Genomic DNA, 27,700 nt, shown 5'->3' with positions numbered 1-27,700 from the left:
GGTTATACTTATACTTCATTCTTATCCCATTGGCAGGATATGCTGAAATCTCTCAGATGTGGACAGCCTGGGATCTCAATAAAAACACATTTCGAGTACTGTAGAAGGTTTTATTATAGTCCGTTATTTTCTATCCTGATTTCAGGGTCAGCGAGGGGAGGAAGTAAGGAAACCCGTCCTGTGAGGAGACAAGCAGCAATAAAAGCTGATAGACGCACTAGCTTATCCCTGCTCCATCCACACTAAAAAGATGTGATGTTGTGTCTGCAGTTCCCAGTTAAACAGAATTGCTTCTATGGTCACAGACGTATTTTGGTAAACTAAATGAGCAGGGAGTGTGTTCCCCATGGAAATTGGAGATGTTTGACTGAAAAAGTAAAAAAGGTTAATAGATTTAAGTCCATGATCGTTCTGGATCTAGATCTTGAGTGGTACTCAGCAGCCTTTATCTCAGTACGCTATGATTTTGTTATGATATATCAGCAATACACAGGGCCGGATTTGTACCTTTTACCGCCCAAGGCCCACTATGACCAGTTGCCCCCCCCCCCCCCTCCCAACCAACATCTTGACACCCCCAAACTTACACACACTTTTTTTTTTCCAAGGAAAAAGTCTTAAAGTAAACTCTATACAAAATTAAATTAAAACTTAGTAGATTCTCCCGGTGTCCACTGTTCCTCCACCGTGACCTTCTGAACATATTAAGACCCCCTCACTGCAGCCGGGGACCCTCTACTTCCTTGTGGCTGCACTCCCGTCTGTGCCCAACTGTACTGGGTCTGTGCGAGTATGGCCTGCACATGCCCAATAGCTTGAAGCCTTTTGTGCATGACTGTTTTTTCTGTGCACAAGTAACTTTGGACTAATGTGAGGACCATACTCGTGCATGCCCATTACAGTGTCACTTGTACATGGGAGTGCAGCCATGAGAAAACTAGTCCCTGGCAGCATTGGGGGGCTGAATATGTTCATGACCCCACAGTATAGGTAGCCAGATTATGTCCACCCCTTTAGTATAGGTAGTCAGATGCTGTCCCCGTTTACCCCCATCCCCTTAATATAGGTAGCCTAATGTGGTCCCCGGTCACCCAGCCCCTTTTGTATAAGTAGTCAGATGCTGTCCCTCCCATTGCCCCCCCCTCCTTTAGTATAAGTAGTCAGATGCTGTCCCCCCATTGCCCCCCCCCTTTAGTATAAGTAGTCAGATGCTGTCCCCCCATTGCCCCCCCCCCCTCCTTTAGTATAAGTAGTCAGATGCTGTCCCCCCATTGCCCCCCCCTTTAGTATAAGTAGTCAGATGCTGTCCCCCCATTGCCCCCCCCCTTTAGTATAAGTAGTCAGATGCTGTCCCCCCATTGCCCCCCCCTTTAGTATAAGTAGTCAGATGCTGTCCCCCCATTGCCCCCCCTTTAGTATAAGTAGTCAGATGCTGTCCCCCCATTGCCCCCCCTTTAGTATAAGTAGTCAGATGCTGTCCCCCCATTGCCCCCCCCCCTTTAGTATAAGTAGTCAGATGCTGTCCCCCCATTGCCCCCCCCTTTAGTATAAGTAGTCAGATGCTGTCCCCCCATTGCCCCCCCTTTAGTATAAGTAGCCAGATGCTGTCCCCCCATTGCCCCCCCCCCCCTTTAGTATAAGTAGTCAGATGCTGTCCCCCCATTGCCCCCCCCCTTTAGTATAAGTAGTCAAATGCTGTCCCCCCATTGCCACCCCCTTTAGTATAGGTAGAGATGCCGTCCCACCTGTCCCTCCCCTTTTACTAAGGTAGCTTAACGCTGTGTTCTCTTCCCCCCACCCCCCACCCCCATCCCTTAGTATAGGCAGCAGGATACTGTGCCCCCCCCCTATATATTTTAGTATAAATAGTTAGACCCTGCCTCCCCCCCCACCAGATGCTGTCCTGCCATCAAACCCTCCCCCCCCCCTTTCCCAAGTAGAAGCCGATGCGGGTGTCCTCGTCCTCATCCCGCTGCCACATTCGAGCGGCTGCAGAGCAACAGAGTCACTCACCTCTCTCCAGACTTCCAGCACCGAAGCTTCCTCTGTCAGCCGCAGCTGTGCATCTCCATCTCCTGCTAGCGTCCCTCACATGTGACTCACCAGTAATGTGCCAGTGAGTCACATGTGAGGGACGCTAGCAGGAGATAGAGATGCGCAGCGGCGGCTGACAGAGGAAACTTCGGCGCTGGAAGTCTGAAGTAAGGGGAGTGACTTTGTTCCTCTGCAGCCGTTTGGAGGGGAGGGGGCGGCTGCTACCCGTCTGCTAAGGCAACCAGGTCTCTGGATTACTGCTGCTGCTGCAGGCTCGCCTCAGGCCAGTGAAGGGGCGATCGCAACTGCGGACTTGCGGAGCAATTCCTGGTGACAGGTGCATTCAACCTGTCACCACCCGCCCCTCTAACTAAGCTGAATTGTGGCGCCCTAGGAACGTGCTTTTGGGGCCTTTCCCTAAATCCGGCCCTGGCGATACAACATTTATGCTGATATATTTAATCTCCTCCTCTACCTGTCTTACCGAGACCTTAGGCCCCACACGTAGCCTAATGATGACTCTTACCTAGACACAAGAGCATCCACTCTCACCTCTACCTAACACCAACCTTTACCTTCCATTTGCACCTAATTCCAACTACCAGTATCTTGTGGTAAAAACCCCCATAAAACTAGCTTAACACTGATATTAAAGGGGAGAATTAATAAGAGTAAGAACACATTTCATTTGTATGCACTTTCTTGCCAAACTTGGTTATTTTAGGTTTTGGTGTGGAACCATATACAGTAAATTATACATACGTGTAAACACAAGGACAATGTTATTACAAAATTGCTTTATTAGCATTTTATATTTGAAAGCGTTGCTTTCTGTCATTCAGTATAAGGCCCTCATTGGTGTCGCAGTGCTTGGCCTTCTCTGAGTTGGTCTTGGTTGTCACTCCGGCATTACCCAGAAAGCTTTGCCTGGCCCACTGTCAGGTGTCATTTTTCAACTTGACCTTGAACGGCTCTTGAAACTAGGAGAAAAGATTGTTTATCTGGTGTCATTTTACAAATATGTCAATAAGACTTAAAGCTAGAAAGTACACCTGGCATCCTACAAAAAAAAGGGATTAATAATCTTAAACACTGTTATTTTTATATGAGGTTTTATCTCACATAGAAAAGCAAAACATGTTTGCATAACCAGCCCCGTTAAAAAGGGGCGCTGGGAAAAAAGGGCGCGGGGTTTTAAACGATAAGCATGGATAACGTTTAAAAATGTATTGTACTGTATTTCGTTTAAAATTAATGTTTTATAAAGTTATAAATCATTAAATAATGTGCATTAAATCGGCAATTGTAAAAACGTTAATCTTTCGTTTAAATAGTGAAACGTATAATAACGTTTAAAAAAAAAATTACTAAGTAACCCTCCCTGTACCTACCCCTAACCCCTAGACCCCCCTGTTGATGCCTAAACCTAAGACCCCCCCTGTTGGTGCCTAAGTAACCCTCCCTGTACCTACCCCTAACCTCTAGACCCCCCTGTTAGTGCCTAAACCTAAGACCCCCCTGTTGGTGCCTAAACCTAAGACCCCCCTGTTGGTGCCTAAACCTAAGACCCCCCTGTTGGTGCCTAAACCTAAGACCCCCCTGTTGGTGCCTAAACCTAAGACCCCCTGTTGGTGCCTAAACCTAAGACCCCCCTGTTGGTGCCTAAACCTAAGACCCCCCTGTTGGTGCCTAAACCTAAGACCCCCCTGTTGGTGCCTAAACCTAAAACCCCCCTGTTGGTGCCTAAACCTAAGACCCCCCCTGTTGGTTTTTTCGTTTAAAAATAATGTAAAAAAAAAAAAAATTGTACTGTTTTTCGTTTAAAAATAATGTTTTAAAAAAAATATTGTACTGTTTTTCGTTTAAAAATATTTAAAATGTATAAATCATTAAATAATGTGTAATCATGAGAAGCAGTAATAAAACATTAAGTCTCCGGGCGCCGCTTTTAAAACGTTATTTTTCTCCGGCGCCCTTTTTTCCTATCGGGCGCCCATTAAAGTATATTTATTATAGGAGTGAATGGCGGCGCCCGATTTGTCCACTAGCCTCCTGCGCCCTTTTTTACTGTTACCGTTGCTTTGGACATTTGTAAAGAGGAGTAAGAATCTTGATGGCCGTACATTTGACTTGCATCATCTGTGACAACCTGCTGAATGGTCTCAATAAGAGCACTAAAGTGCCCGAGGTTATAAGATCCTTCAGCTGGAAACCCCAAATTGTCAAGCAAGTGTTACAAAGCAAAAGCTTGCTTTTTTAAATCCTTTTAATATGTATATGCTGTCAGGGAGTCATATGACTTTATACTTCACATTAGTAGAGGGCTATATTATTATGAAGAAATTCTTACCATTGTCCCTTTCTAGAACTGACCATATACATATGTGCAATCTGATTGTATAATCCATGTACAGTCTTAAAGAGAATCTGTACTGTTAAAATCGCACAAAAGTAAACATACCATGTGCGTTAGGGGACATCTCCTATTACCCTCTGTCACAATTTCGCCGCTCCTCAACGCATTAAAAGTGGTTAAAAACAGTTTTAAGAAGTTTGTTTATAAACAAACAAAATGGCCACCAAAACAGGAAGTAGGTTGATGTACTGTATGTCCACACATAGAAAATACAACCATACACAAGCAGGCTGTATACAGCCTTCCTTTTGAATCTCAAGAGATCATTTGTGTGTTTCTTTCTCCCTGCAGAATCTCATGCACTGAAGTTTCAGGCTGCTCTTTTTTCTCCTGCAAACAGCTTTGCCCTTGTCTGTAATTCTTCAGTATGTGAAAGCCCAGCCAGCTCAGAGGACGATTTATCCAGCTTGTAAAAGATAAGAGAGAAGCTGCTCTAATCTAAATAATACACAGGCAGTGTGCATAGAGGGGCCTGGAAGGGGGAATTCATAGCAGAACCACAACACTGAAGAACTTGGCAGCCTTCCAGACACAGGCTGACAAGTCTGACAAGGGAAAGATACATTGATTTATTACAGAGACTGTGATAGCAGAAAGTGCTGCAGTAAGCCAGAACACATTGGAATAGCTTTTGGAACTTGTAGGATGATAAAAAACAGGATGCAATTTTTGTTACGGAGTCTCTTTAACAACACCGGTGTGTTATGAAAACCAACAGACTGAATGTAATTTAGGTATCTCATATCTTTATAAATCAAGAAGGCACTAATTGAACGAAGATGTGATAAGATTGGCTGAAAATTGCACAGTCAAACTCAAAACCCAAACTGTCAAGCAAGTGTACAAAGCTTGGCGTGTTTCTGTGATGAATGCATATGATGCAGTTAAATAGTCATGTAACTGTCATGTGGTTTATGGTGGAACGGTCCAAATACACTAGGTTTAGGAGGAAAAAAATCTTACCATTGTCCTTTACTTCATTATATTTTATAAACTTCTGAAATATGCTGGTTTAGATCGTAGAGCAGGACAAACCTTGGAAGTCACAAAGTCAAAGTGACTTGGAGGGAAACTATAGCGTTTCTAGTGACAACATATTTATTATTGTAGTGTTTACCACAGTCATTTTTGTTGAAGTTTTAAAACCCTATTCCAGTGATGTGTTCCCCTTACTTTTGTAAAGTGACAAAAGTATCACAAGTGTCTGATAAATGTGGTTGATATGGAAAGGTTGCAAGAATAAATGCAATTTTCAAAAAGCCACATTGATTGACCTTGCCAGATTGTGCTTTGACTATTCTAAGGCCAACTAAAAAAAAAAGTTATGGTCAGATGAGTCAAAACTAAAAAAAAATGATTTGGCCTCAACACCATAACGTATATCTAGACCAATCTAGCTGGAAGGCCAATACAGCTCACCATCCAAAGAAGATCATACCTATAGTAAATCATCAAGGTGATAGCTTCCTATTGTCGGGGTGTTTCTTTGCAGCAGCACTTGTTAGGATAGAAAAATTAGTGGGGCAAATAACTGTCAAATTCTTGAGGAATTTATGCTGACCTCTGCCAGAAATGTATTAAAGGATCTAAAGCCCCATCTACACGATACGATTCTTTGTACGATTCGATTACGATTCTATTTACGATCTGATTAAATCCGACATGTCCGATCGGGATTCGATTAGATTCAATTCGAATTGCCATTGTTTTGCAATGGCAAATCAAATCGAATCCCGATCGGACATGTCGGATTTAATCAGATCGTAAATAGAATCGTAATCGAATCGTACAAAGAATCGTATCGTGTAGCTTGGGCTTAAGAGCAATCTGGAAGCTACCATATGTATTCCCTTTTATGCCTACTACACAGAATTAGATTTTCAGGCACATTTCCTGCCAGATCAATTATATTCAACATGTCCGATCTAATTTTGATTGATTTTCCGATAGAATTTCCATTTATTTCTACAGAAAATCGATCTAACTCAGAACGGACATGTTGAAAATAATCAATCTGGCAGGAAATCTGCCTGAAAATCTTTTCATGTGTACTAGGCATAAAACAATGCCAGTTATCTCGCATCCTTGTAATCTTTTATGCTGATGCTGATCAGTAGTGTCCGAACCTCCCACCTGAAACAAACATACAGCAAACGTCAGTCAAAAATCTGATTTGCATGCTTGTTCAGGGTCTATGGCTAAAAGTATTAGAGGCAGAGTATCAGCAGGACAGCCAGGCAATGTGCATTGTTTAAAAGTAAATAAATAAATATGTCAGCCTTAGTATCCCTCTCAATTCAAGTGACCATGAATGAGAAGAAGGTCCACCTTCCAAAAGGACAATGACCCAAAGCACACAGCAAACTAACCAAACAGTGACCTAGGAAGAAAAAGGTGAATGTTCTTGTGTGGCTAAAGGCAGCCATACACTGGTCGATAGGCACCAGGTTGACCAACAGATAGACCCCTCTCTGATCAAATCAGCTCACAGAGAGATCTATTGGCTGCCCATACACTGCACACAGAGTTTGAATCGATTTCAGCATGAAATCGATTCAAAACCCGTGGAACCACCACTGCTGCTGCTTGCCTCTCTGCCCCCAGGCCTCTCCCCATTCGGGCTCCCCCGGCCAGCAGCAATATCACCTGTCCGCTGGTGTAAGTCACCGGGTCAGTGCTGTCACTTTTTGCAGTGTTCTCCATGTCCGCTTCACTTCCTGTCCTGTCCTGTGGCAAGCCGAAATTCAAACAGTAGAGGGCACTCTACTGTTTGAACTTCGGCTTGTTACAGGATGGGACAGAAAGTGAAAAGGACATGGAGAAGAAGGTCAACATGTAGAAGTGACAGCACGGACCGTGGAATCGAGCGGGGGCAGACAGGTGATGGTAGTGCTGCTGCTATGCTGCGTCAGTCATCGCTGAATCGAACGCCGCTAGCGACGCACACACCCGATCTGCCGATGATCGAATTAAATTTTCCATCTGCACCAATTGACTGAATCAACCAATGTCAGATGGAAATCGGTCAACGTTTGCTTTCATGATTTCACAGTGATCAGATCTGCTATATATCGAAGTTGAACAAGTGTATGGGTAACTTAAAGGGATACTGTAGGGGGGTCGGAAGAAAATGAGCTGAACTTACCCGGGGCTTCTAATGGTCCCCCGCAGACATCCTGTGTTGGCGCAGCCACTCCCCAATGCTCCTGCCCCGCCTCCGGTTCACTTCTGGAATTTCTGACTTTAAAGTCAGAAAAACACTGCGCCTACGTTGCCGTGTCCTCGCTCCCGCTGATGTCACCAGGAGTGTACTGCGCAAACACAGACCATACTGGGCCTGCGCTGTGCGCTCTTGATGACATCAGCGGGATCGAGGACACGGCAACGCAGGCGCAGTGGTTTTCTGACTTTAAAGTCAGAAATTCCAGAAGTGAACCGGAGGCGGGGCCGGAGCATCGGTGAGCGGCTGCGCGGGCACAGGATGTCTGCGGGGGACCATTAGAAGCCCCGGGTAAGTTCAGCTCATTTTCCCCCGACCCCCCTACAGTATCCCTTTAAGTCAGAGTATCCTAACAGACTCAGTGCTGTGACTAATAAAACAGTTGGTTCTACTAACTATTGACATGCAGGATGATCCTTTATCCTACTTAGGGATTGCAATTTTTTTTTCTTCTTAAAGCGGACCCAAACCAAACATTTTTTTTATTCAAAATATTTAGTTGCACCACTCTGACACATACAAAGATAAATAAACACTCCTTCAAGCCTATGAGCATTTCAGTGCATGCTTTTCACCCTTCTCTTTGCATAACTAGAGTTGTACAGGTGGCAGCCATTAGCAATTCCTCCTTTGCTGGACACCATCTACTCCACCAGTTTGCCGGATTATTTGCCGGCAAAATGAAAGAAAGGGAGGGGTTTCTCCAATAAATGTAAAATATTTTATATTTGTCATCATGCAGCTGAAAAAAGGCTGCTATTTATTATTATAATTTAGAAAATAGATTTTATTTCTGAAATCTTGTATTTTTAGTTTGGGTCCACTTTAACTGTAGATATTATTATTTTTTTACTAGGCTGTTATAGCCTGCACTAAGTAAATGCAGCTAGAAAAATACAGCAGAGTTATTGTTAATCATTATTTTATATATTCTATGCTAAGTTTTTCAAAGATTCATTTGTAATCAGTTAAATGTTAAATATTGATTATGGATATTTCATTTGTAGGTTGTAGAGCCTACAGATGGAGTTCTGAAACTAAAGACTCTGGCCTGCTCTAAAATATAAGATGACTTGCTCTTAAAGAGAAACTCCAACCTAGAATTGAACTTTATCCCAATCAGTAGCTGATACCCCCTTTTACATGAGAAAAATAATGCTTTTCACAAACAGACCATCAGGGGGCGCTGTATGACTGATTTTGTGCTGAAACCCCTCCCACAAGAAGCTCTGAGTACCGCGGTACTCTGGGCAAACTGCCACAATGTAACAATGTTCACAGACAGGAATTAGCTGTTTACAGCTGTCTCTAACAGCCAAAACAGCTAGGAGCAGCTACATAACCTGCCCACAGTAAAAATGTCACCATGTAATAAATTTCAGAATTAGAGATGTCGCGAACCTCCGATTTTCGGTTCGCGAACCCTGTTCGCGAACCCTGTTCGCGAACCTCCGCGAAAGGTTCGGTTCGCGAAAAAGTTCGCGAACCGCAATACACTTCAATGGGGAGGCGAACTTTGTAAAAAAGAAAAAATTCTGACACCTACAAAATGATGGAAAACATGTTGCAAAGGCTCTAATACCTGGAGGCAGACATGATTGAGTGAAATACACATCAAATGTCCCGGGCTAACATCTAGGTTTCACACAGACCCCTATTTTAGTCCTCCACCCTCCACCCTTCTACCCTCCATCCTTCTACCCATTCCCTCCTCCCTCTTCTACCCATTCCCTCCTCCCTCCTACCGAGGAGGGTCTCATCTGCCAGGGAATTCCAGTATTTCAAAAACCAGCTTATATACCATGATAGGGATTTGAACCCAGGCCTCAGTGTATGGTAGGTAACTAACATATCCATTGTACCACCAACGCTACTAGCTGAAAGTAGCCTAGCATGTACCATTTATGCTTAATGCAAGAGAAAAATTAGACAAGACAAATAACATTTATATCACACTTTTCTCCTGGCAGACTCAAAGCACCAGAGCTGCAGCCACTAGGGCACACTCTATATAGGCAGTAGCACAGATATGTAGCCAGACATGGCCTTGTATTTTGTGTTCAACAGTTGTCAAGAGAAAAATTAGACAAGATAGCAGTGTTAGGAAGACTTGCCTAAGGTCTCCTACTGAATAGGTGCTGGCTTACTGAACAGACAGAGACGAGATTCGAACTCTGGTCTCCTGTGTCAGAGGCAGAGCCCTTCACCATTACACCATGCAGCCACTGCTTACCGACATGTAGCAAGACATGTAGCCAGACATGGCCTTGTATTTTGTGTTCAACAGTTGTCCAAAGAGAACCCCAGATAGCCAGGTAGATTCATCTCTCTCTCTCTCTCTCTCTCTCTCTCTCTCTCTCTCTCTCTCTCTCTCTCTCTCTCTCACCATCTAGTAGGGATGGTCACCGCTTTCCGCGGAATTGTATTTTTGAGCATAAATGGATTGAGCATAAATGGTACATGCTAGGCTGGCTTCAGCATGTAGTGTTGGTGAGAGAGAGAGAGAGAGAGATGAATCTACCTGGCTATCTGGGGTTCTCTTTGGACAACTGTTGAACACAAAATACAAGGCCATGTCTGTCTACATATCTGTGCTACTGCCTATATAGAGTGTGCCCTAGTGGCTGCAGCTCTGGTGCTTTGAGTCTGCAAGGAGAAAAGTGTGATATAAATGTTATTTGTCTTGTCTAATTTTTCTCTTGCATTAAGCATAAATGGTACATGCTAGGCTACTTTCAGCTACTTTTAGCTACTTTCAGCTACTTTCAGCTACTTTCAGCTAGTAGTGTTGGTGGTACAATGGATATGTTAGTTGCCTACCATACACTGAGGCCTGGGTTCAAATCCCTATCATGGTATATAAGCTGGTTTTTGAAATACTGGAATTCCCTGGCAGATGAGACCCTCCTCCCTCCGGTAGGAGCAGGGCCGGGCCGAGGCAGAGGCTGGAGAGGCTCCAGCATCAGGGTGCAGTGTAGGAGGGGCGCACAATTCATTCATCTGTCATTCCCAATTGTGTTTGAAGCAGAAAGAAATAAAAGGGGATACATGACAGTGACTGCAAGCTAGATAACTAGAGATGAAGGTATTGGGGAGGTTGGGGGCCTTGGGGCACCTATTAGTCTAATAGCAATCAGTGTGTGATGGCTGGGATGGGGGGGGGGGCGCACTTTGGTGTCTCAGCCTTGGGTGCTGAAGGACCTTGTCCCGCCTCTGGGTAGGAGGGAGGAGGGAATAGGTAGAAGGGTAGAAGAGTGGAGGGTGGAACCCACAAACAGGCTAATTAAAATCTCCCTAGCAGAGTGTGTAGCAGCTGTCCCTTAACTAATTAGTGTAGGCAGTATAAGGACCTTACTTGGAGGAGGAAGGGGGGGTGGGCCTCCAGCATTGAGAGCAGTGTGTATGGCAATAATGTGTCTGCTGGCTGTGATATAGAGAGTCAAAGTTTTGCTCAATAGAGCTTTATGGGGCGAATCGAACTTCCGGGAAAGTTCGCGTTTGGTAGGCGAACGCGAACCCCCGAAGTTTGCCTGGAACCGTTCGCTGGAGAACAGTTCGCGACATCTCTAGTCAGAATGTAAATCGGGGAGAGGAAATATTTTACAATGAGCAAACACTGACTAAATCATTTATACATAATTATGGTAAAAAATGAAGCCCTTTTTTTACTACATTATTTTCACTGGAGTTCCTCTTTAAGGTGCCCATTAACAATCCCAGTTTCCTAAACAATCAACTGTCCGATTTGATTGTTGCGATCAGTTAGAAACGATCGTTCAGGCCCACCAACTGAGGGGAAAATGTTAAGCATTGGATCAGACTAAAATAATCATTCATTGACGATCGCTAACGACATCTGATCGATTGAACGGTCTAGCGTTAGGAGATCGTACCGTTATTGGGCACTAAGATCTAATTAACTAGAAATCACTTTTGAGTATTTCAACCAAGTATAGATACACAATTCTGTACATTCATGTTATGTCAGTACTAAAGTATGACCTTTTAAAAATCCAAGAGACTTTGCAAACTGTGTAACAGGCTGCACCGCACATGAAAAATATTTTTTTTTCCAAACCAAAAGTTCGATCATTCATTCCAGAATTGTGAACTGAAATCCACGGAAAATGGTAGTCTGTTTAAAATACATATTATACCACAAAGGTATAGTTCACATGTGGATTTTAGTTTCAGTAGAATCCACAATATTCTTTTCATCTAATGCGACACTGGGTGCCCCTATCCACAGTCTTCACACCTAACCTGCAATTTACGCAACTCAGATCTTACTCAGGTGTCAACAGTCTGTAGTTCAACCCACTCTAAACCAGATTGCATATAACAAAAGTAAGTGCTCACACCCTAGCAAAACCTGTACAAGTCTGAAAACCTCTTTGTTGGGTAGATTAGGTACAATAGGTAGGTAGCCTGGTGGGTAGGTTGGTTTAATAGGTAGGTAGCCTGGTGGGAGGGTGGGCGGGCTAATAGGTAGTTAGCCTGGTGGGAGGGTGCGTGGGCTAATAGGTAGGTAGGTAGTCTGGTGGGAGGGTAGGTGGGCTAATAGGTAGGTAGGTAGCCTGGTGGGAAGTTGGGTGGGCTAATAAGTAGGCAGGTAGCCTGGTGGGTGGACGGGCTAATAGGTAGGTAGGTAGCCTGGTGGGAGGGTGAGCGGGCTAATAGGTAGGTAGGTAGCCTGGTGGGAGGGTAGGCGGGCTAATAGGTAGGTAGGTAGACTGGTGGGAGGTTGGGCAGGCTAATAGGTAGGCAGGTAGCCTGGTGGGTGGGCGGGCTAATAGGTAGGTAGGTAGCCTGGTGGGAGGGTGGGCGGGCTAATGGGTAGGTGCAGTGGCTGGATAGTGTAATGGTTAAGGGCTCTGCCTCTGACACAGGAGACCTGGGTTCAAATCTCGGCTCTGCCTGTTCAGTAAGCCAACACCTATTTCAGTAAGGAGTTTCTAGGGCAAGTCTCCTTAACACTGCTACTGCCTACTGAGTGCGCTCTAGTGGCTGCCTCGCAAGCGCTTTGAGTCCGACAGGAGAAAGGCGCTATACAAATACTGCAAATAATAGGTAGGTAGCCTGGTGGGAGGGCGGGTTGGCTAATAGGTAGGTAAGTAGCCTGGTGGGAGGGTGGGCGGATAGATAGGTAGGTAGCCTGGTGGGAGGGTGGGCGGGCTGATAGGTAGGTAGCCTGGTGGGAGGGTGGGCGGGCTAATAGGTAGGTAGCCTGGTGGGAGGGTGGGCTGATAGGTAGGTAGCCGGGAGGGAGGGTGGGCTGATAGATAGATAGGTAGCCGGGAGGGAGGTTGGGCTGATAGGTAGGTAGATAGCCTGGTGGGAGGGTGGGCTGATAGGTAGGTAGCCTGGTGGGAGGGTGGGCTTATAGATAGGTAGGTAGCCTGGTGGGATAGTGGGCTGATAGATAGGTAGGTAGCCTGGTGGGAGGTAGGGTGGGCAGATAAGTAGGTAGCCTGGTGGGAGGGAGGGTGGGCAGGTAGGTAGGTAGCCTGGTGAGGGGGAGGGTGGGCAGGTTGGTAGGTAGCCTGGTGAGGGGGAGGGTGGGCAGGTTGGTAGGTAGCCTGGTGGGAGGGAGGGTGGGCAGGTAGGTAGGTAGCCTGGTGGGAGGGAGGGTGGGCAGGTAGGTAGGTAGCCTGGTGAGAGGGAGGGTGGGCAGGTAGGCAGGTAGCCTGGTGGGGGGGGGGGCAGGTAGGTAGCCTGGTGGGAGGGTGGGCAGGTAGGTAGGCAGCCTTGTGGGAGGGAGGGCTGATAGGTAGGTAACCTGGTGGGGTTGGGGGCCCAACTCCTATCCTCCCTCACTTTGCACCCCCCCCCCCCCCCGGTAAGAGCGGCAGATACAGGAAGGCTTCGGCGGTTCCAGCGAGCGCTAGAGGTTCATCGCCTGGTCAACACTGTTTCCTCTCCTCTGTATGCCGCTCACTACTTCCTGGTTTAGTGCGAGTGGCATACAGAGGAGAGTAGACAGTGTGGACCAGGCGGCTGAACCTCTAGCGCCATCTGACCCCGCCGAATACTCCCTATGTGCTGCTCTTCTGCCGCGCATACCGGGAGGGGGGCCCGAGGTGAGGGAGGATAGGAGTCGGGCCCCCCAAGGGAAATATAAAGTAAAATTTAATAAAAAACAAAACAGCAATACTTAATGGGCCACAAACAACGGAACTTCAGGGGCCCTCGTGCGCTTGCACGGCCGTATGTCCGCCAGTCGATCAGTTACAACACAGTACTGTGAACCGACCCATAGAATTGTATGGGCAATGAGTTGACGTGTCAAATGATTCTGCAAAGCAACTGACCACTGTGAACTAGGGCTCACATTTGAATCTTTGTTTTCTCCCAAAGGTGTGTAATTTACAATAACAATTACATATGATTTTGAATGTTCAGTCGCTATGTATCCACTATAAATCTTCCTGAAGGAGTGGGAAACAAGGTAGCTTTTGTGATTCCAAGTTTGAGTTTGGAAGCTACTTCCAGTGCCAGAGCATTTCTTGATGATTGTTTTAATGTTCCTTCCTCAAAATTCAAGCCTCAGACATCTTAAAGTGGCCACTAACGGTCCAATTTGTAGCGAAAAATCGTTTGAGCGATCAGAAATTCTGATCGGAAGAAAAATCGTTCACTACACCATCAATGAACCAATCTTTGCTTCCTATCTATCACAACCAATCAAGAAAATCCAAATTTTGGTTTGACAAAAATCCAGTCGGACGATTTTTTTTTTTATAATCGTTCATAATCGATTGTGCCCATCAACTGACATTATTTTCAACCAATCCGATCAGAAATTCTGATTGCTAGAACGATTTTTCACTAGAAATTGTACTGTTAGTGGCCACCTTTAGACTACAAGCAAACGGCTATCTATAATGAAGCAGACTTCTCGTGGCATTCAGTGGTATAAATGACTGAAAGTTTTTAAAGTTTAAAGCAAATCCCGGGAATGAAAAAAAAATGTCTGATATTAGCTCCACACAGCAATCACGTGGTTATATTCAAAAGTCAGTAAGTGCTTTTTGTTTCATGTATTTTCCAGGGTCACATGGGAGGTGGCATGGCCTGGGTTAGGGACGGTCGGAAATGCCAACTTCCGATCCCGACGGAATTCCGCATTCCGAGTAAAGCGGAATTTCCAAGGAATTTTTTTTGCTGTTTTTGAAGGTAAAGTTAGTTAATTATAATTTTTTTTTTTTTTTTTGCGGAATTCGCTATATTTTGCTGATCTACGCTATTATGCACGGTCCGTATTTCCTACTGGCAACCACAATACTTCTAAATTCTCTGTTTAGCCTAATACTTCAGAGTCTTGTGATTGGCCTAAACATTTCAAGTCTTGGTACTCGGTATTCTGCGGGATTCCAATTTCCATGGTACAATTCTGATTCTCTGAATGGTCCGATATTTCCAAGTCTTGTGGGTGGCCTAAAAATTCTTGGCAATGTGGTATTCTGCTGATTTCCATTTTCTGAATCCCTATCCTGGACCACTAGTCCTAGTAGACCCAAACACTTTTCACTTCTTAATTCTAGCCTATATTGTACTTGTAGGGATTGATAAAGCCTTTGTTTTTTTGCTTTTAGCTATACCCTAACTTAATCCTGCTTGCAGTTTCATCCCTTAGAATTTTAGACAGTTCTTTACCATCCATATGTTTGCTTCCAGTTGCACTACCAAATACTGGAATGCTCCAGGAATAGCTGTTTGTATGTTGAGCTAAAGAAAATTATTTCATTTGAGCAGGGTGGAAGCCAGTTAGCTTTGTGTACAGTAGTATACAATCGAGAAAGTGATTTGTTTCATCTGACTGAGTTTATATTTTCTCATGGATGAAGGAATGATTCTTTGTCCAATTGAATGATTCTGTTTTTTTTTTTTTGTTTTGTTATCAGTTTATTTTTCCCTGAACTGTAGCTATTCTCCTGGATGTGATAAGCTAAACACAACTGATTTTTGGGTGTGTCTCCCTGAGGCTGCAATGCAATGGGAATATTTTGAATGGTTTGATTATTAACTACTGTAAACAAAGGTTATGTAAAGTCTTTTTATGTTCATCAAGTACAAAAGTATGCTTTTGTCTCATACAAAAGTATGCATATTTTTTACGTTGTCTTATACAGTAAATTAAACAAGATTTTTTTTCTCTTCAGGCACGTTATTAGGTCAACCTTTTGGATGGCCCCAGAGCAGGCCCGATGGAAGAGGAAAGAAGCCACCATAATGCGGGCAGTAGACTGAGTCCATACCTAATACAGCCATCACCTGTTTGCCAAAACAACCCAGTAAAGCTACAGAATGGGGAACTACCAACAGAAAGAGCCCAAGTTAATGGAGAGAACGGTTTACCAAGAAAACACAGCTATGGTGTCACCCACGTGAAGGGAAATCAAGATTGCTCTGACATCACTCATGAAAACAGCGTGTATCCAAATATACATAATGGTGCAATAAAGCGCACTCCTAGTGAGCCTTTGCTGTCTGATTTCCTCCAACTGAAAAAGGTCAAAACAGTGGGAGAAGTGAATGGAGAAAATGAAGGTGAATTAAACGGGCAACACATCCAGTCAAGTATTTCTGATTTCTGTAGTAAAGAGAAAGCTGTGAGAACAAGAGAACAGGAGACTTCAAATGTTCATGTTCCCAATGAGCAGAACAAAGACCTTAACTCCTACAATGGCAACACTGTCATATCTCATAAAGATAGCACAGTGTCTAATGGTGCTACTGTTTTTGCCTCTTCCATGAAGCTTTTACATGCTGAACTCTTGGAGAAAACAGATTCTCAATATTATCCTGAAGATGTTTCTCTTTCAGGGCAGAATGACACACCTCACTCGACTGCCATTATTACTCTAAATGATGCTAGTAACGATTTGTCTCCTCAGACAAGTCATTCTTCACATACCTCAGGGCAGATCACTTCCCAACTATCCTTGAACTCGGTGCTGCCTCAAGGGCCAGATGCCTTGGCTAGTGAGGCCCCCAACAGTGACAACTGCAGTGAGCCAGCTGTAAAACAAGCAAGCTATTCACATCACATGCAAGAACATCATTTACTTCCACAAGAGAAGCCAAATTATAACTCCCAGGACCTACCTGGAAGTCACTGTGGTGCTAGTGAGCCTAATCACTTGATGTATCCTAACAATGCTTCTTACCACCTCCAGAATAACAAACCCGATGAGAGGCTTTCTAACACTTATAGTAAGGACACTTACCCTCTAATGCAGATTAATAAGTTACTGTATGCCCAGGAAACTGACAATTACTGTTCTAATAAAAACATGAATAATGGTAATTTCTTAAATTCACAGTCAGATGACAATTGTCAGCCACTTGATCCAAGAATGACTTCCCAGGCAGCTTTTATGGTCGCTTCTAATAACAGAAAATTGTCTACTGCTGCACCACTTTCACATGCTTTTCCAGAAGGACAAGAACCACCTTCAGAAAATGATGGCCAGAGAAAACCTGCATTTGCAAATCATTCAGAATCACAAAATAATGTGCCACAAGAAGAAAGAAATCATTGTAATGGAATAGTTGAGGGTGGTAAGTGTGTTGAGGAAGAAAACCCTTATATGAAGTCAAACTGGACAAACTTTGGGCAAAATCATTTTTTGAAGGGACAGAATCCAAAGAAGTCGGAAGACTTACTTAAACTATTAATGGATTCTCAGACAGAAAACCAAAAGAGGCTAAAGCAATATACAAGAAAACAGGGTAGTATAAATCAGAGTATGGAGAGGAGTCTGACACCTCTGCTGCCGCAGATGAACTTACAGGAGCACTTATCACAAGGAAGAGGTACAGATGCACGACTGCAATCCTTTGACCTAAAAAGCAATGCCAGCTCTTACTATCGGTTGTTTTCTGAACATGATAATGAGTTATTGTATGAGCAAACAATAAAACAGCACTTAAATGCACTGAAAACTGAATCTGGACAGTTTTCTGATAAGTTACAACAAACACGTCGCCATCAAGTGCCACAATCAAAATCAATTGACAGTCCACAGCTCCACCAGAACCAACATTATCAACACGGGCCAAATATAGCGTGCACAGAACAGTCACCACTTAGTCATTCTCAATCTCTCTTTAGTAATCCACCAAACAGAACAAGCCCATTTAATCAAGTAAAATTAGAAGAAAGCACCAAACAATGCCAGAATTTTTATCCTTACCAAGATTTTGAAAAGTGGCAAAATTCAAGCAATGGACACTTGCCTTTTGGTACTAGCCAATCCAGCCTGCATAGAAAAGACCCATATATATCAGAAAATACAGAGGGTGGCAAAGGTCATGCACAAAACAAAATGGACTCCTTTCATCCGTACTATCAAACAGACCGGTCTCATCAAAGTCAGCATGGCTACCAAGATCAAAAAAGCAACAGCAGTATGTCCATTATGAATCCCAGCCAACAGCAAGTACAAGAGTATGGAAGGCATTGCCAAGACATTCAAATTCCAGATAACCAAAAGAGATACTTACCACAAAGCAATCCTGCTACTCCACTTCCTCAAGATCAAACAGGATATCATAATCAGTTTACAAACCAGCTGAACTGTATTCCAAAGCATGCTGCACTGAGGCATCATTTGCTTCAGCGACGGGAGCAAAACAAACACGAAGGTTCTTCTTCACACAGGACTGCCAAATTGGAGAGCGGCTCGCAGTCTGCCTGTGTACGTACACCCAGCGAAAACAAAGCAGCAAAGAAAACAATCAAACAGGAGAATCAGCATTTTGGCCCAGAGAATGTACAACAAAGAAGTATTCTTGAAACAATGGAACAGCAAATGAAACAGTATCCAGTGAAATCATTGTTTCACCATCACGTGTCTACCATCAAATCACCCAAGCATGTGAAAGTGGAGTCTTCAGGTCCGGTGACAATTTTATCTACACACACTAACGCTTCTGCAGGAGACCATCACTCTACCCATCCTCATGAAAAAACCCCCACCAAGAGGGCAGCAGGTTCTGCTCTGAATCACTTTTTAGAATCTCCTTCGAAGCTTCTTAGCACTCCTGTCAAGAACCTCTTTGATACTCCAGTAAAAACACAGTATGATTTCCCATCATGTAGCTGTGTAGGTAAGCACTTATGTTTTGCATACTTTGCAATTTTTAGTAGTATATCATTAATCCTTAACCCATTCAGGTTCCGTGGTTTTCACGTGAGAAATGTTCACCTCCCTTTCATTAGCCTATAACTTTATCACTACTTATCACAATGAACTGATCTATATCTTGTTTTTTTCCGCCACCAATTAGGCTTTCTTTGGGGGGTACATTTTGCTAAGAGCCACTTTACTGTAAACGCATTTTAACAGGAAAAATAAGAAAAAAATGTAAAAATTCATTATTTCTCAGTTTTCAGCCATTATAGTTTTAAAATAATACATGCCTCCATAATTAAAACTCACGTATTGTATTTGCCCATATGTCCCGGTTATTACACCGTTAAAATTATGTCCCTATCACAATGTATGGCGACAATATTTTATTTGGAAATAAAGGTGCATTTTTTCCATTTTGCATCTATCACTATTAACAAGTTTAAAATAAAAAAATATAGAAATATTTCATCTTTACATTGATATTTAAAAAGTTTAGACCCTTAGGTTAATATATTAACATTTTTTTTTATTTTCTATTGTAATGTTTTTTTTTTTATAGTAAACATTTTATTTGGGTAGTTTTGGGAGGGTGGGGGGTAAACAATAGATTTATAATGTAAATGTGTGTTCATTTTAATTTATTTTTATTTTCAGTTGTAGTATTACTTTTTGGCCACAAGATGGCGGACATGAGTTTGTTTACATGACGACACTCTAAGCGTAACACACGCTTAGAGTGGCACATCGGGGAGGGAACGGCCAGAAAAGGTGCAGCTTCTGAGAGAAGCTGTCGCTTTTTCAGCGGGGGAGAGGAATCAGCGATCGGGCACCATAGCCCGATACATTGATTCCCTGGCTACCGAATCCGCGTCCGGGAGTGCGCGTGCACGCGCGCGATCGGCCGCAGGGGCGCGCGGTAGCGCACATGGTTCCTGGACGTAGTTTCTACGTCCAGGAACCAAAATAAGTTAAAGAGACACTGAAGCGAGAATAAATCTCGCTTCAGTGCTTATATTCAGCAGGGGCATGTGTGCCCCTGCTAAAACGCTGCTATCCCACAGCTAAACGGGGGTCCCTTACCTCCCCAATCCCCTCGTGGAGTCCCGGGCAGCGCTTCCGCATTGAGGCAGGGCTGGCCGCTGCAGCCCTGCCTCGCGCGTCTGTCAGCGCGTATCTCCGCCTCTCCCCCGCCCCTCTGTCTTCCTTCACTGAGAGGGGCGGGGGAGAGGCGGCAATGCGCCGCTGATAGACGGCGCTGAGAAGCAGGGCTGCAGCCGTTAGCCCTGCCTCAAGAGCAGCAAAATCTACGACCAAGTTGGTCGTAGATTTTGCAGGGGGGGATTTGGGGGGTAAGGGACCCCCGTTTAGCCGTGGGATAGCGGCGTTTTAGCAGGGGCACACATGCCCCTGCTGAATATAAGCACTGAAGCGAGATTTATTCTCGCTTCAGTGTCTCTTTAAGTTGACCACTGCACTGGCAGTACATATTTAATTATCAAACAGAATGACTAGTAAGAATAAAATGTTTCTGTGTACAGATAGCTTAACTTTTAGATTTTTACATCAATGGGTGTTAATTATACAACTAGTTAAAGCAGAAATGCTCTTAAAATCCAAATGTAACTTAAATCACTAAAGCACATGTCAGCACTTTTCACTAAGACTGCGTGTTTCTGAGACCCATATGGCTAGTCACACTTTGACTACTTGTATGCCAAGATGATGCTGTACAGTGGCTTGGCAGACAGGTCATGCATCTAGATCAAGGGTGTCAAACTAAAAAAAAAAGGTGGGCCGAAACTGGACGCTGGGACCAAGACGTGGGCCAACCTTAATGTTAAGTGGCCACCTCCCTCCCTTGGAAAGTTTCCGGATGTCAAGTGACCCCCTCCCTCCCCTATATAGTTCCCTGGTGTCTAGTAATCCACCCTCCCCTACTCAGTTCCCTGGTGTCTAGTGATCCCATCCCTCTCCTATGCAGTTCCCTGGAGTCTAGTGCTCTTCCTCCCCCATATAGCTTCCCCTGTGATCTAAGGTGTCACCTCCAATCCCACCTCACCTCCAGCTTCCCTGGTGGTCTAGAGTGAGCCAGACATAATGCAAAGTGGGGAAAACCCTTGCAGGCCAAATTTGATGGCTCTGTGGGCCAGATTTAACGAGTATTATCTAGATCATTCTTTCCTACAATTCCCTGGATGTTTTTACAATGCTTTTATCATAAAAGATCACATGACCTGAAAGTCTACAGTAGCTGAGATTTAAGGTACTGGTGGTCATTTCATTTTTTTCACTGTGTTCTTTCTAGTTCGGTAGACATGTTTATACAGATATGTATTTTATGCCTGTCCACAGTTCAACTATAATTCATATCATTAATTACATAACTGATAAAAGACAGCATTGAAAACATGAAAAATGTAAATGGCAATGGTGACCTGCAATAACTTAGCATTTATGAAGCTTAAGCATACTTAAATATTAACACAATGTATAATAAATATGAACTTTTCTCTGTGGCATTCCACAAAGAAATCTGTATATTACCCTGTTCACATGTTTCAAAAGGTTGCTAGAAAAATGTGATCTAACAAAAAAAAATATTTTTGACAGTATTGCTATTATTGTTACTATTATTAGTTTTCACATGTATATGGTAATTACAATTTTCACATATGCTGTAGAAAAAAATAAGTATATCAATATCACTCTAAAAGGCTCACAAAAGGTCCAAGAATCTGTCATTTCAGCCACATAGACTACATTATGAATGAGAAAATACAGAGCTGCAAGGCACCTGTATATGTAATACACTTGGCTGCACCAAGTCAATGCAGTGATTATATAATTATGCAAATAGTTATTGCTTTTTTAGGCATTAAACAATGTAGTCCTGATTAAAAAAACTCAAGCATCTGAGCTCTGCTCTAATGCTACTCCAGCTCGGTACCGTTGAACTGTAAAAAACACACACTATTTAATATCTTTTTTAAAGTCATCCCAGGCCAAAGCTGGGGATCAAAATCAGATTGTTCCCTTAAGAGAGGGAAGCATCAGGATCCTATTGTTTCTTCCCTCGCTACTCCATTGTCCTCCGTTGCTAAGGGTCGGTCCCGATGCCCCTCCACATCGGGGTCGTGCAACTCCTCATCCTAAAGCGTAGCCGCACAGTAGCTGCATGAGCTCCGGGTTACTCCGCATGCGCAGGCAGGCTCACACGGCTAGTGCGAGGCCACGCTTTAGGAAGAGGAGCTGCACGGCCCTATATGATTAGTGAAAATGCCTTGTCACTAATCTTCCAGGGAGCCACACTCAGAGCAGGGAGGGAAGGCTCAAAAGGATCCCGAGGCTTCCCTCCCTTAACCATTTACCGACAAGCATACGTATTAAACGCCATGCTTTAGTCTATTAACGGCAACATGATGTTTTAATACGTTGCACGATCCCGCCGCCGCTCCGCACGTGTGCGCGCCGCTACCGCTGCCGTTTCCGTCGGGATCCCGTGTTTAGTGATTGGGGAAGAGGACCGAGCGGTCCTCTACCCAATCGCAATGCCTGGAGTGAATGGACGTGACTGCGAACAGCGCCACCTCCATTCACAAAACAGGAAACTGTTACAGTTAAAGTGTAAAAAAAAAAAAAAAAAGTGATCACTTCCTATAACCGGAGTGTTCACTAGCGCCATCTTGTGGCCTAAAAGTATATTACACACATAAACACATTCATATACAGGTACATACACATTATTAATAAAATTAATAAAATTACACTTCCAACCCTTCTCCCCCCCCCCCCCCTCCAAAAAAAAAACACTTGTAAAAAAAATAAATAAACTTAAAATAAATCAATAAATAGTTGCCTTAGGGACTCAGCTTTTTTAATCTACATTTTATTAGGGAAAATTAATTTTAATTTATTACATAGGGGCTTGTAATTATGGCCAGAACAACAACAAAAAAAACCAGAAAAATAACACCTATACTTCAAAATAATATATTGTCGCCGTACATTGTGATATTTTTACCAAACCTTCTAATTATTATAGTATAACAGTGTCATGCTTTACTGTTGCTGTACATTGGAGAGTACAGACCTCCTGTCCTGATGACTAATAATTAATCTCACTATGGACTTAATTTACATTTACCTCACAACAATCAAACAAAGCTATCTACTAAATTCAGTATGTCAGTCAAATCTACATGGTGAGCTGAAAAAAAATCTTTAATTGCAATATACCATAGTTTTACATATATTTAAATTGATAATTTAACAAAACTAAAAGCACGATTGATTACCTGAAAACGCTGTTTTAAAAATAACCATTACCCACCCGTCCTTAACACGAAACATGGTTTACACTAGTTTTATTTATAACTTGACTCCTAGGCAAGGAAGCTAAGTATATTGTTTCAAATATTCTGAAGACAAAAGTGGCAACATTTCTTGGCATATTTTCTTTGTTTGCACAGAGCAAATCATTGAGAAAGATGAAGGGCCTTATTACACTCATCTTGGTGCTGGACCGAATGTGGCAGCTATCAGAGAGATTTTGGAAGAAAGGTAATCAAAAGACATGTATTATTGCTGTATATTCTAGCTACTGGTTCCACATTAATCAGTAGTCTTTAAAATATTGCATTTTTTGACAAACATTCAGATTTTTTCCTTACCAAATGTATTAGCTGGGAGTGTAGGACTGAATTAATGACTGTGCCTGTGTCTTGCGTGGCATTAAAATAAAAAATGAGCTTTGACTTCCACTGTGTGTTTTGATGGAGGACTGAAGTTCTCACCGCCACTGTTGGAACAAAAAAGGAGGTTGATTTATCAATCATAAGTGTAGCAGCAGCATCAGATTTTAGCAGTAGAATAAGGTCCTTAAGTGGTTGCCTGGTCAGGTGCTTAATTCCTGCATCAGTTGTCTTTTTGCTGTTCCTGATAATCCAGTCCCAACATGTTTTATACATTTAAACAACCACATCTGTCAATAAGGCTATTAACATAAAATCGATCTGTGACGTGTATATGAAAACACTACTATTGGTTTTGCAGTAATGTTATTTTAGCTTTACACATTCTAGAAAGGTTTCTGGTAACCTACTATACACAGATGATTGACTAACTTGTACATTTATCGAATCTTAGGTTTGGTCAGAAGGGAAAAGCCATCAGGATTGAGAGAGTACTTTATACAGGGAAAGAAGGGAAGAGCTCTCAGGGATGCCCAATAGCAAAATGGGTAAGTTAATTATGCATTTCTAGATGCTTCTACAAGTTTATTTTTCTTTTCCAGAACATTGCTATATAACAAATATACAGTATATATTGATTATTTTTATTATCACTAGTATTACTTAGCACCATCATGTTTCTTGGCGTTGCTTATAGTGCATGAAATAAAGCCAAAAGTCGGTATGATAAATACTATACAAACATAGTTAGGAAGTTTTGCCCAAAGATTCCATACTGGTTAGCTACTGGCTACAGTCAGGATTCAAACTCTGGTCTCTGACATTAAAGGTGGTGTCTTTAGCCAGTACACTATCAATACTCATAAAATAATTATGTAACTTTAATGATAACCATTAAAATGTAATGAAAACAACTGAATCAAAGTCAAATGGCAAGGAACGTACATAGTTGAACATAGTTGTCTACAAAGAAACACTGATGCAGCACAGTCGCACTAGTGGCATAGCGATGTAAGCCATTCTGTGCTGTAGCACAAAATAGTAAAATGTGAAAAAAACATGAGTGACTAGTAGCCTGCATTGCATTGAATCTTTTTTTTTTTATTTTTTTATTTTTTTTAATGTTCTATTGAGCCATGTAAACACATACTGCTTTATTAACAGGTGATTCGGCGGAGTGGAGTGGAGGAGAAGATGCTGTGCTTGGTTAGAGAACGGGCTGGCCATTCCTGTGAAACAGCTGTCATTGTAATTCTGATCCTGGTGTGGGAAGGCATATCTCTAACTTTAGCGGACAAGTTGTACAGTGAACTCACACAAACACTACGGAAGTATGGAACCTTAACAAACAGACGCTGTGCTCTCAATGAAGAGTGAGTATCTTTGCTACGTGTATTCATGTTTATCGTTTCTAAGGTCCAGTGAAAGCAATTTCTTTCTGAAGAGTTAAACCTCCTCCAGGTTGTGTCCCATGGTTGGCAGCTTTTCTCCTCAGTTTCTGTCTTGGAAACATGAAAGGCTTTAATGTGATTCTAATGTTAGCCCATGGTGCCACCAGAAGTGGGGAGAAAGTAATTATATTTTTCCTTCACTTCTGTCTTAGTTACTGGTGAAGAGAGTTCACACAGGATGCAAGGAAAAAAAATCATCCCACTAGAGACTGTAAGGGCTATGTTGAACTTGGCACTGATGGAAGATGTGGAGCGTGGAATCTAAGTGACCACTGTCTTCACCAGATACCAATGCGTCCTGCAAGGAGTGATGGGCCATTACCCCTAGCAGACAGCACACTGCTGCCAGTTGCCACCAGGTTGTGACTCCCAGGTTACCCCCGTCAGTGATGTGAAGAACAAAAGTGGACTGACTGGCAGAACAGGTTAACAGGACTGACTGGCAATATTGGATAACTGGAGAAAGTTGGAGTCTGCACTGACAGGCTGTAAAAAGGTAACTTGACTGAATGACAGGACAGGGTAACTGGATGAAGGCAGAGGTCTGTGCTAATAGTGAGCACAGAGTTCACTGAACTGACTGACAGGGTAACTGGAGCAAAGCCACAGTGACTGGATATAAAGGGTTAACTAGATAAGGATGAGGGCAAGCCAGGGTCAAGAAGCTAAAGAACAGCTTGACTAATACACTAGAGCTGTGTAGCAAACAGCGCTGAACACTGTTTAGGAGTGTCACCCTTCATTGTGCACACTCAACTATTATTGGTGGAAGGAAGGGGGGTAGGTTCGTGTTCGGAGTAAGTAAAGGGAGGGTTAGTGTGACAAGAGGGTTAGGTTAACTGACAGTAAAAGATCTGTAAAAATTACCGATATTCTACTATTGGTAGTAGCCAGTGGCTAGTAGTAGAATACTGGTAGCTTTACCGATATCCTACTAGAGTCTTCCCATGGTGTCCAAAAGTCTGTGGAGTCCTTTTTCAGCAAAGCATGAAAAGATTTGTTGCTGCTTTTCAGATAGCGTCTGGCTGTTATATATGTGATCTAGCAATAAGGACAGAGGAGTATTACTATTGTGTACCTCCAGTGCAGTTTCTAGGTTAAATTTCTCCCAGGGCGAGTGTCAAAAAATACGCCCCCCAAGAAATTGTGTGACAGCCACCCTAGCTCCCCAGCTGGCCAACAAACCTCCTTTAGCTCGAGAGCCCCCCTTCCCCCAAGTGGCCCATGCAGGTCTTCCAAAATCCCCTCAGCCAAAGAGACCCCGGTACCCTCCACCCCACCCCCACCTTCCCAACTAATTGTGTGGCACTGGCAGCCACCCTAGCACCCCAGGGCTCTGACACCCCAGGCAAATCAGGGAGTCGGGCACACTGCTAAAAACAAACAACCCCCACATCCCCCTCATCATCAGAAGACTCAGACACCTGAAAGATAGTTTGGCGGACTGGAATAAACTACATGCAGAGCTCCCCAACCCTGTCCTCAAGGCCCACCAACAGTACATTTTGCAGAAAACCACAAACATGCAAAGGTGAGGTAATGAGTGTCTCAGCAGAGCTGATTAACAACCTCTGTGGATTTCCAAAACACATGCACTGTTGGTGGGCCTTGAGGACAGGGTTGGGAAACACTGAACTGCAAAACAGGTTGGTGGACTGGAATGAATGACAGGACAGGCTCATGGACTGGAGTGAATGACAGGACAGGCTGGTGGACTGGGAATGAACGACAGGACAGGCTGGTGGACTGGAATGAATGACAGGACAGGCTGGTGGACTGGAATGAATGACAGGACAGGCTGGTGGACTGGAATGAATGACAGGACAGGCTCGTGGACTGGAATGAATGACAGGACAGGCTCGTGGACTGGAGTGAATGGCAGGACAGGCTCGTGGACTGGAGTGAATGACAGGACAGGCTCGTGGACTGGAGTGAATGACAGGACAGGCTCGTGGACTGGAGTGAATGACAGGACAGGCTCGTGGACTGGAGTGAATGACAGGACAGGCTCGTGGACTGGAGTGAATGACAGGACAGGCTCGTGGACTGGAGTGAATGACAGGACAGGCTCGTGGACTGGAGTGAATGACAGGACAGGCTCGTGGACTGGAGTGAATGACAGGACAGGCTCGTGGACTGGAGTGAATGACAGGACAGGCTCGTGGACTGGAGTGAATGACAGGACAGGCTCGTGGACTGGAGTGAATGACAGGACAGGCTCGTGGACTGGAGTGAATGACAGGACAGGCTCGTGGACTGGAGTGAATGACAGGACAGGCTCGTGGACTGGAGTGAATGACAGGACAGGCTCGTGGACTGGAGTGAATGACAGGACAGGCTGGTGGACTGGAGTGAATGACAGGACAGGCTCGTGGACAGAAATAAATTAGAAAAAAAACGAGAGCCCAATATGGTGTAGTATGCTAAAGACAATTGGTAAGTGGTTTAGTGAGAGACTTTATACTCACAAACATGGGTTACCATTCAGGCCACCACTCAATAGGCAGGTGAGGAGATTAGACCTGTCCTCACTCAGGATTAAGAAATCGCTCTGTGTAGTAAAGAAACAAGAAAGAGGGTAGCACTCCCCTCCACCAGGAGTGGACACAGAGTATTTGTATGTAGAACAGAGGAGCCAGCAGGATAAAAGTCAATACAATTTTTAAAATTGCTTTGAGGAAGTGGTGGGCTTGCCTCCCAAAAGCAGACACGAGATCCTGTCTTCATATAAATTAATACATTTATTA

At 43.6% G+C, this 27,700-nt stretch overlaps 1 protein-coding gene and 1 long non-coding RNA gene across 2 annotated transcripts in view; one reads left to right on the top strand and one right to left on the bottom strand.

Moving 5' to 3' along the window:
• TET2 (tet methylcytosine dioxygenase 2) overlaps window positions 1-27,700 on the top strand; it is a 115,853-nt gene that overhangs the window by 57,117 nt on the left and 31,036 nt on the right. The window contains exons 2-5 of the mRNA XM_068231395.1: window positions 15,833-18,785; window positions 23,281-23,371; window positions 23,957-24,050; window positions 24,667-24,875. Of these exons, the coding sequence (XP_068087496.1) occupies window positions 15,878-18,785; window positions 23,281-23,371; window positions 23,957-24,050; window positions 24,667-24,875 (3,302 nt within the window). The 5' untranslated portion in view covers window positions 15,833-15,877. The remainder of the gene's footprint in view (window positions 1-15,832; window positions 18,786-23,280; window positions 23,372-23,956; window positions 24,051-24,666; window positions 24,876-27,700) is intronic.
• On the bottom strand, window positions 2,815-18,418 carry LOC137503855 (uncharacterized). Its single transcript, XR_011019350.1, has 2 exons — window positions 18,180-18,418; window positions 2,815-3,014 (listed from the first exon to the last, which is right to left on the bottom strand). It is a non-coding gene; the product is annotated as an uncharacterized lncRNA (long non-coding RNA).

Source organism: Hyperolius riggenbachi, chromosome 1 (genome assembly GCF_040937935.1).
Source record: "Hyperolius riggenbachi isolate aHypRig1 chromosome 1, aHypRig1.pri, whole genome shotgun sequence".
In the NCBI taxonomy this organism is placed as follows: domain Eukaryota; kingdom Metazoa; phylum Chordata; class Amphibia; order Anura; family Hyperoliidae; genus Hyperolius; species Hyperolius riggenbachi.
This window is presented reverse-complemented; position numbering and strand designations above follow the sequence as displayed.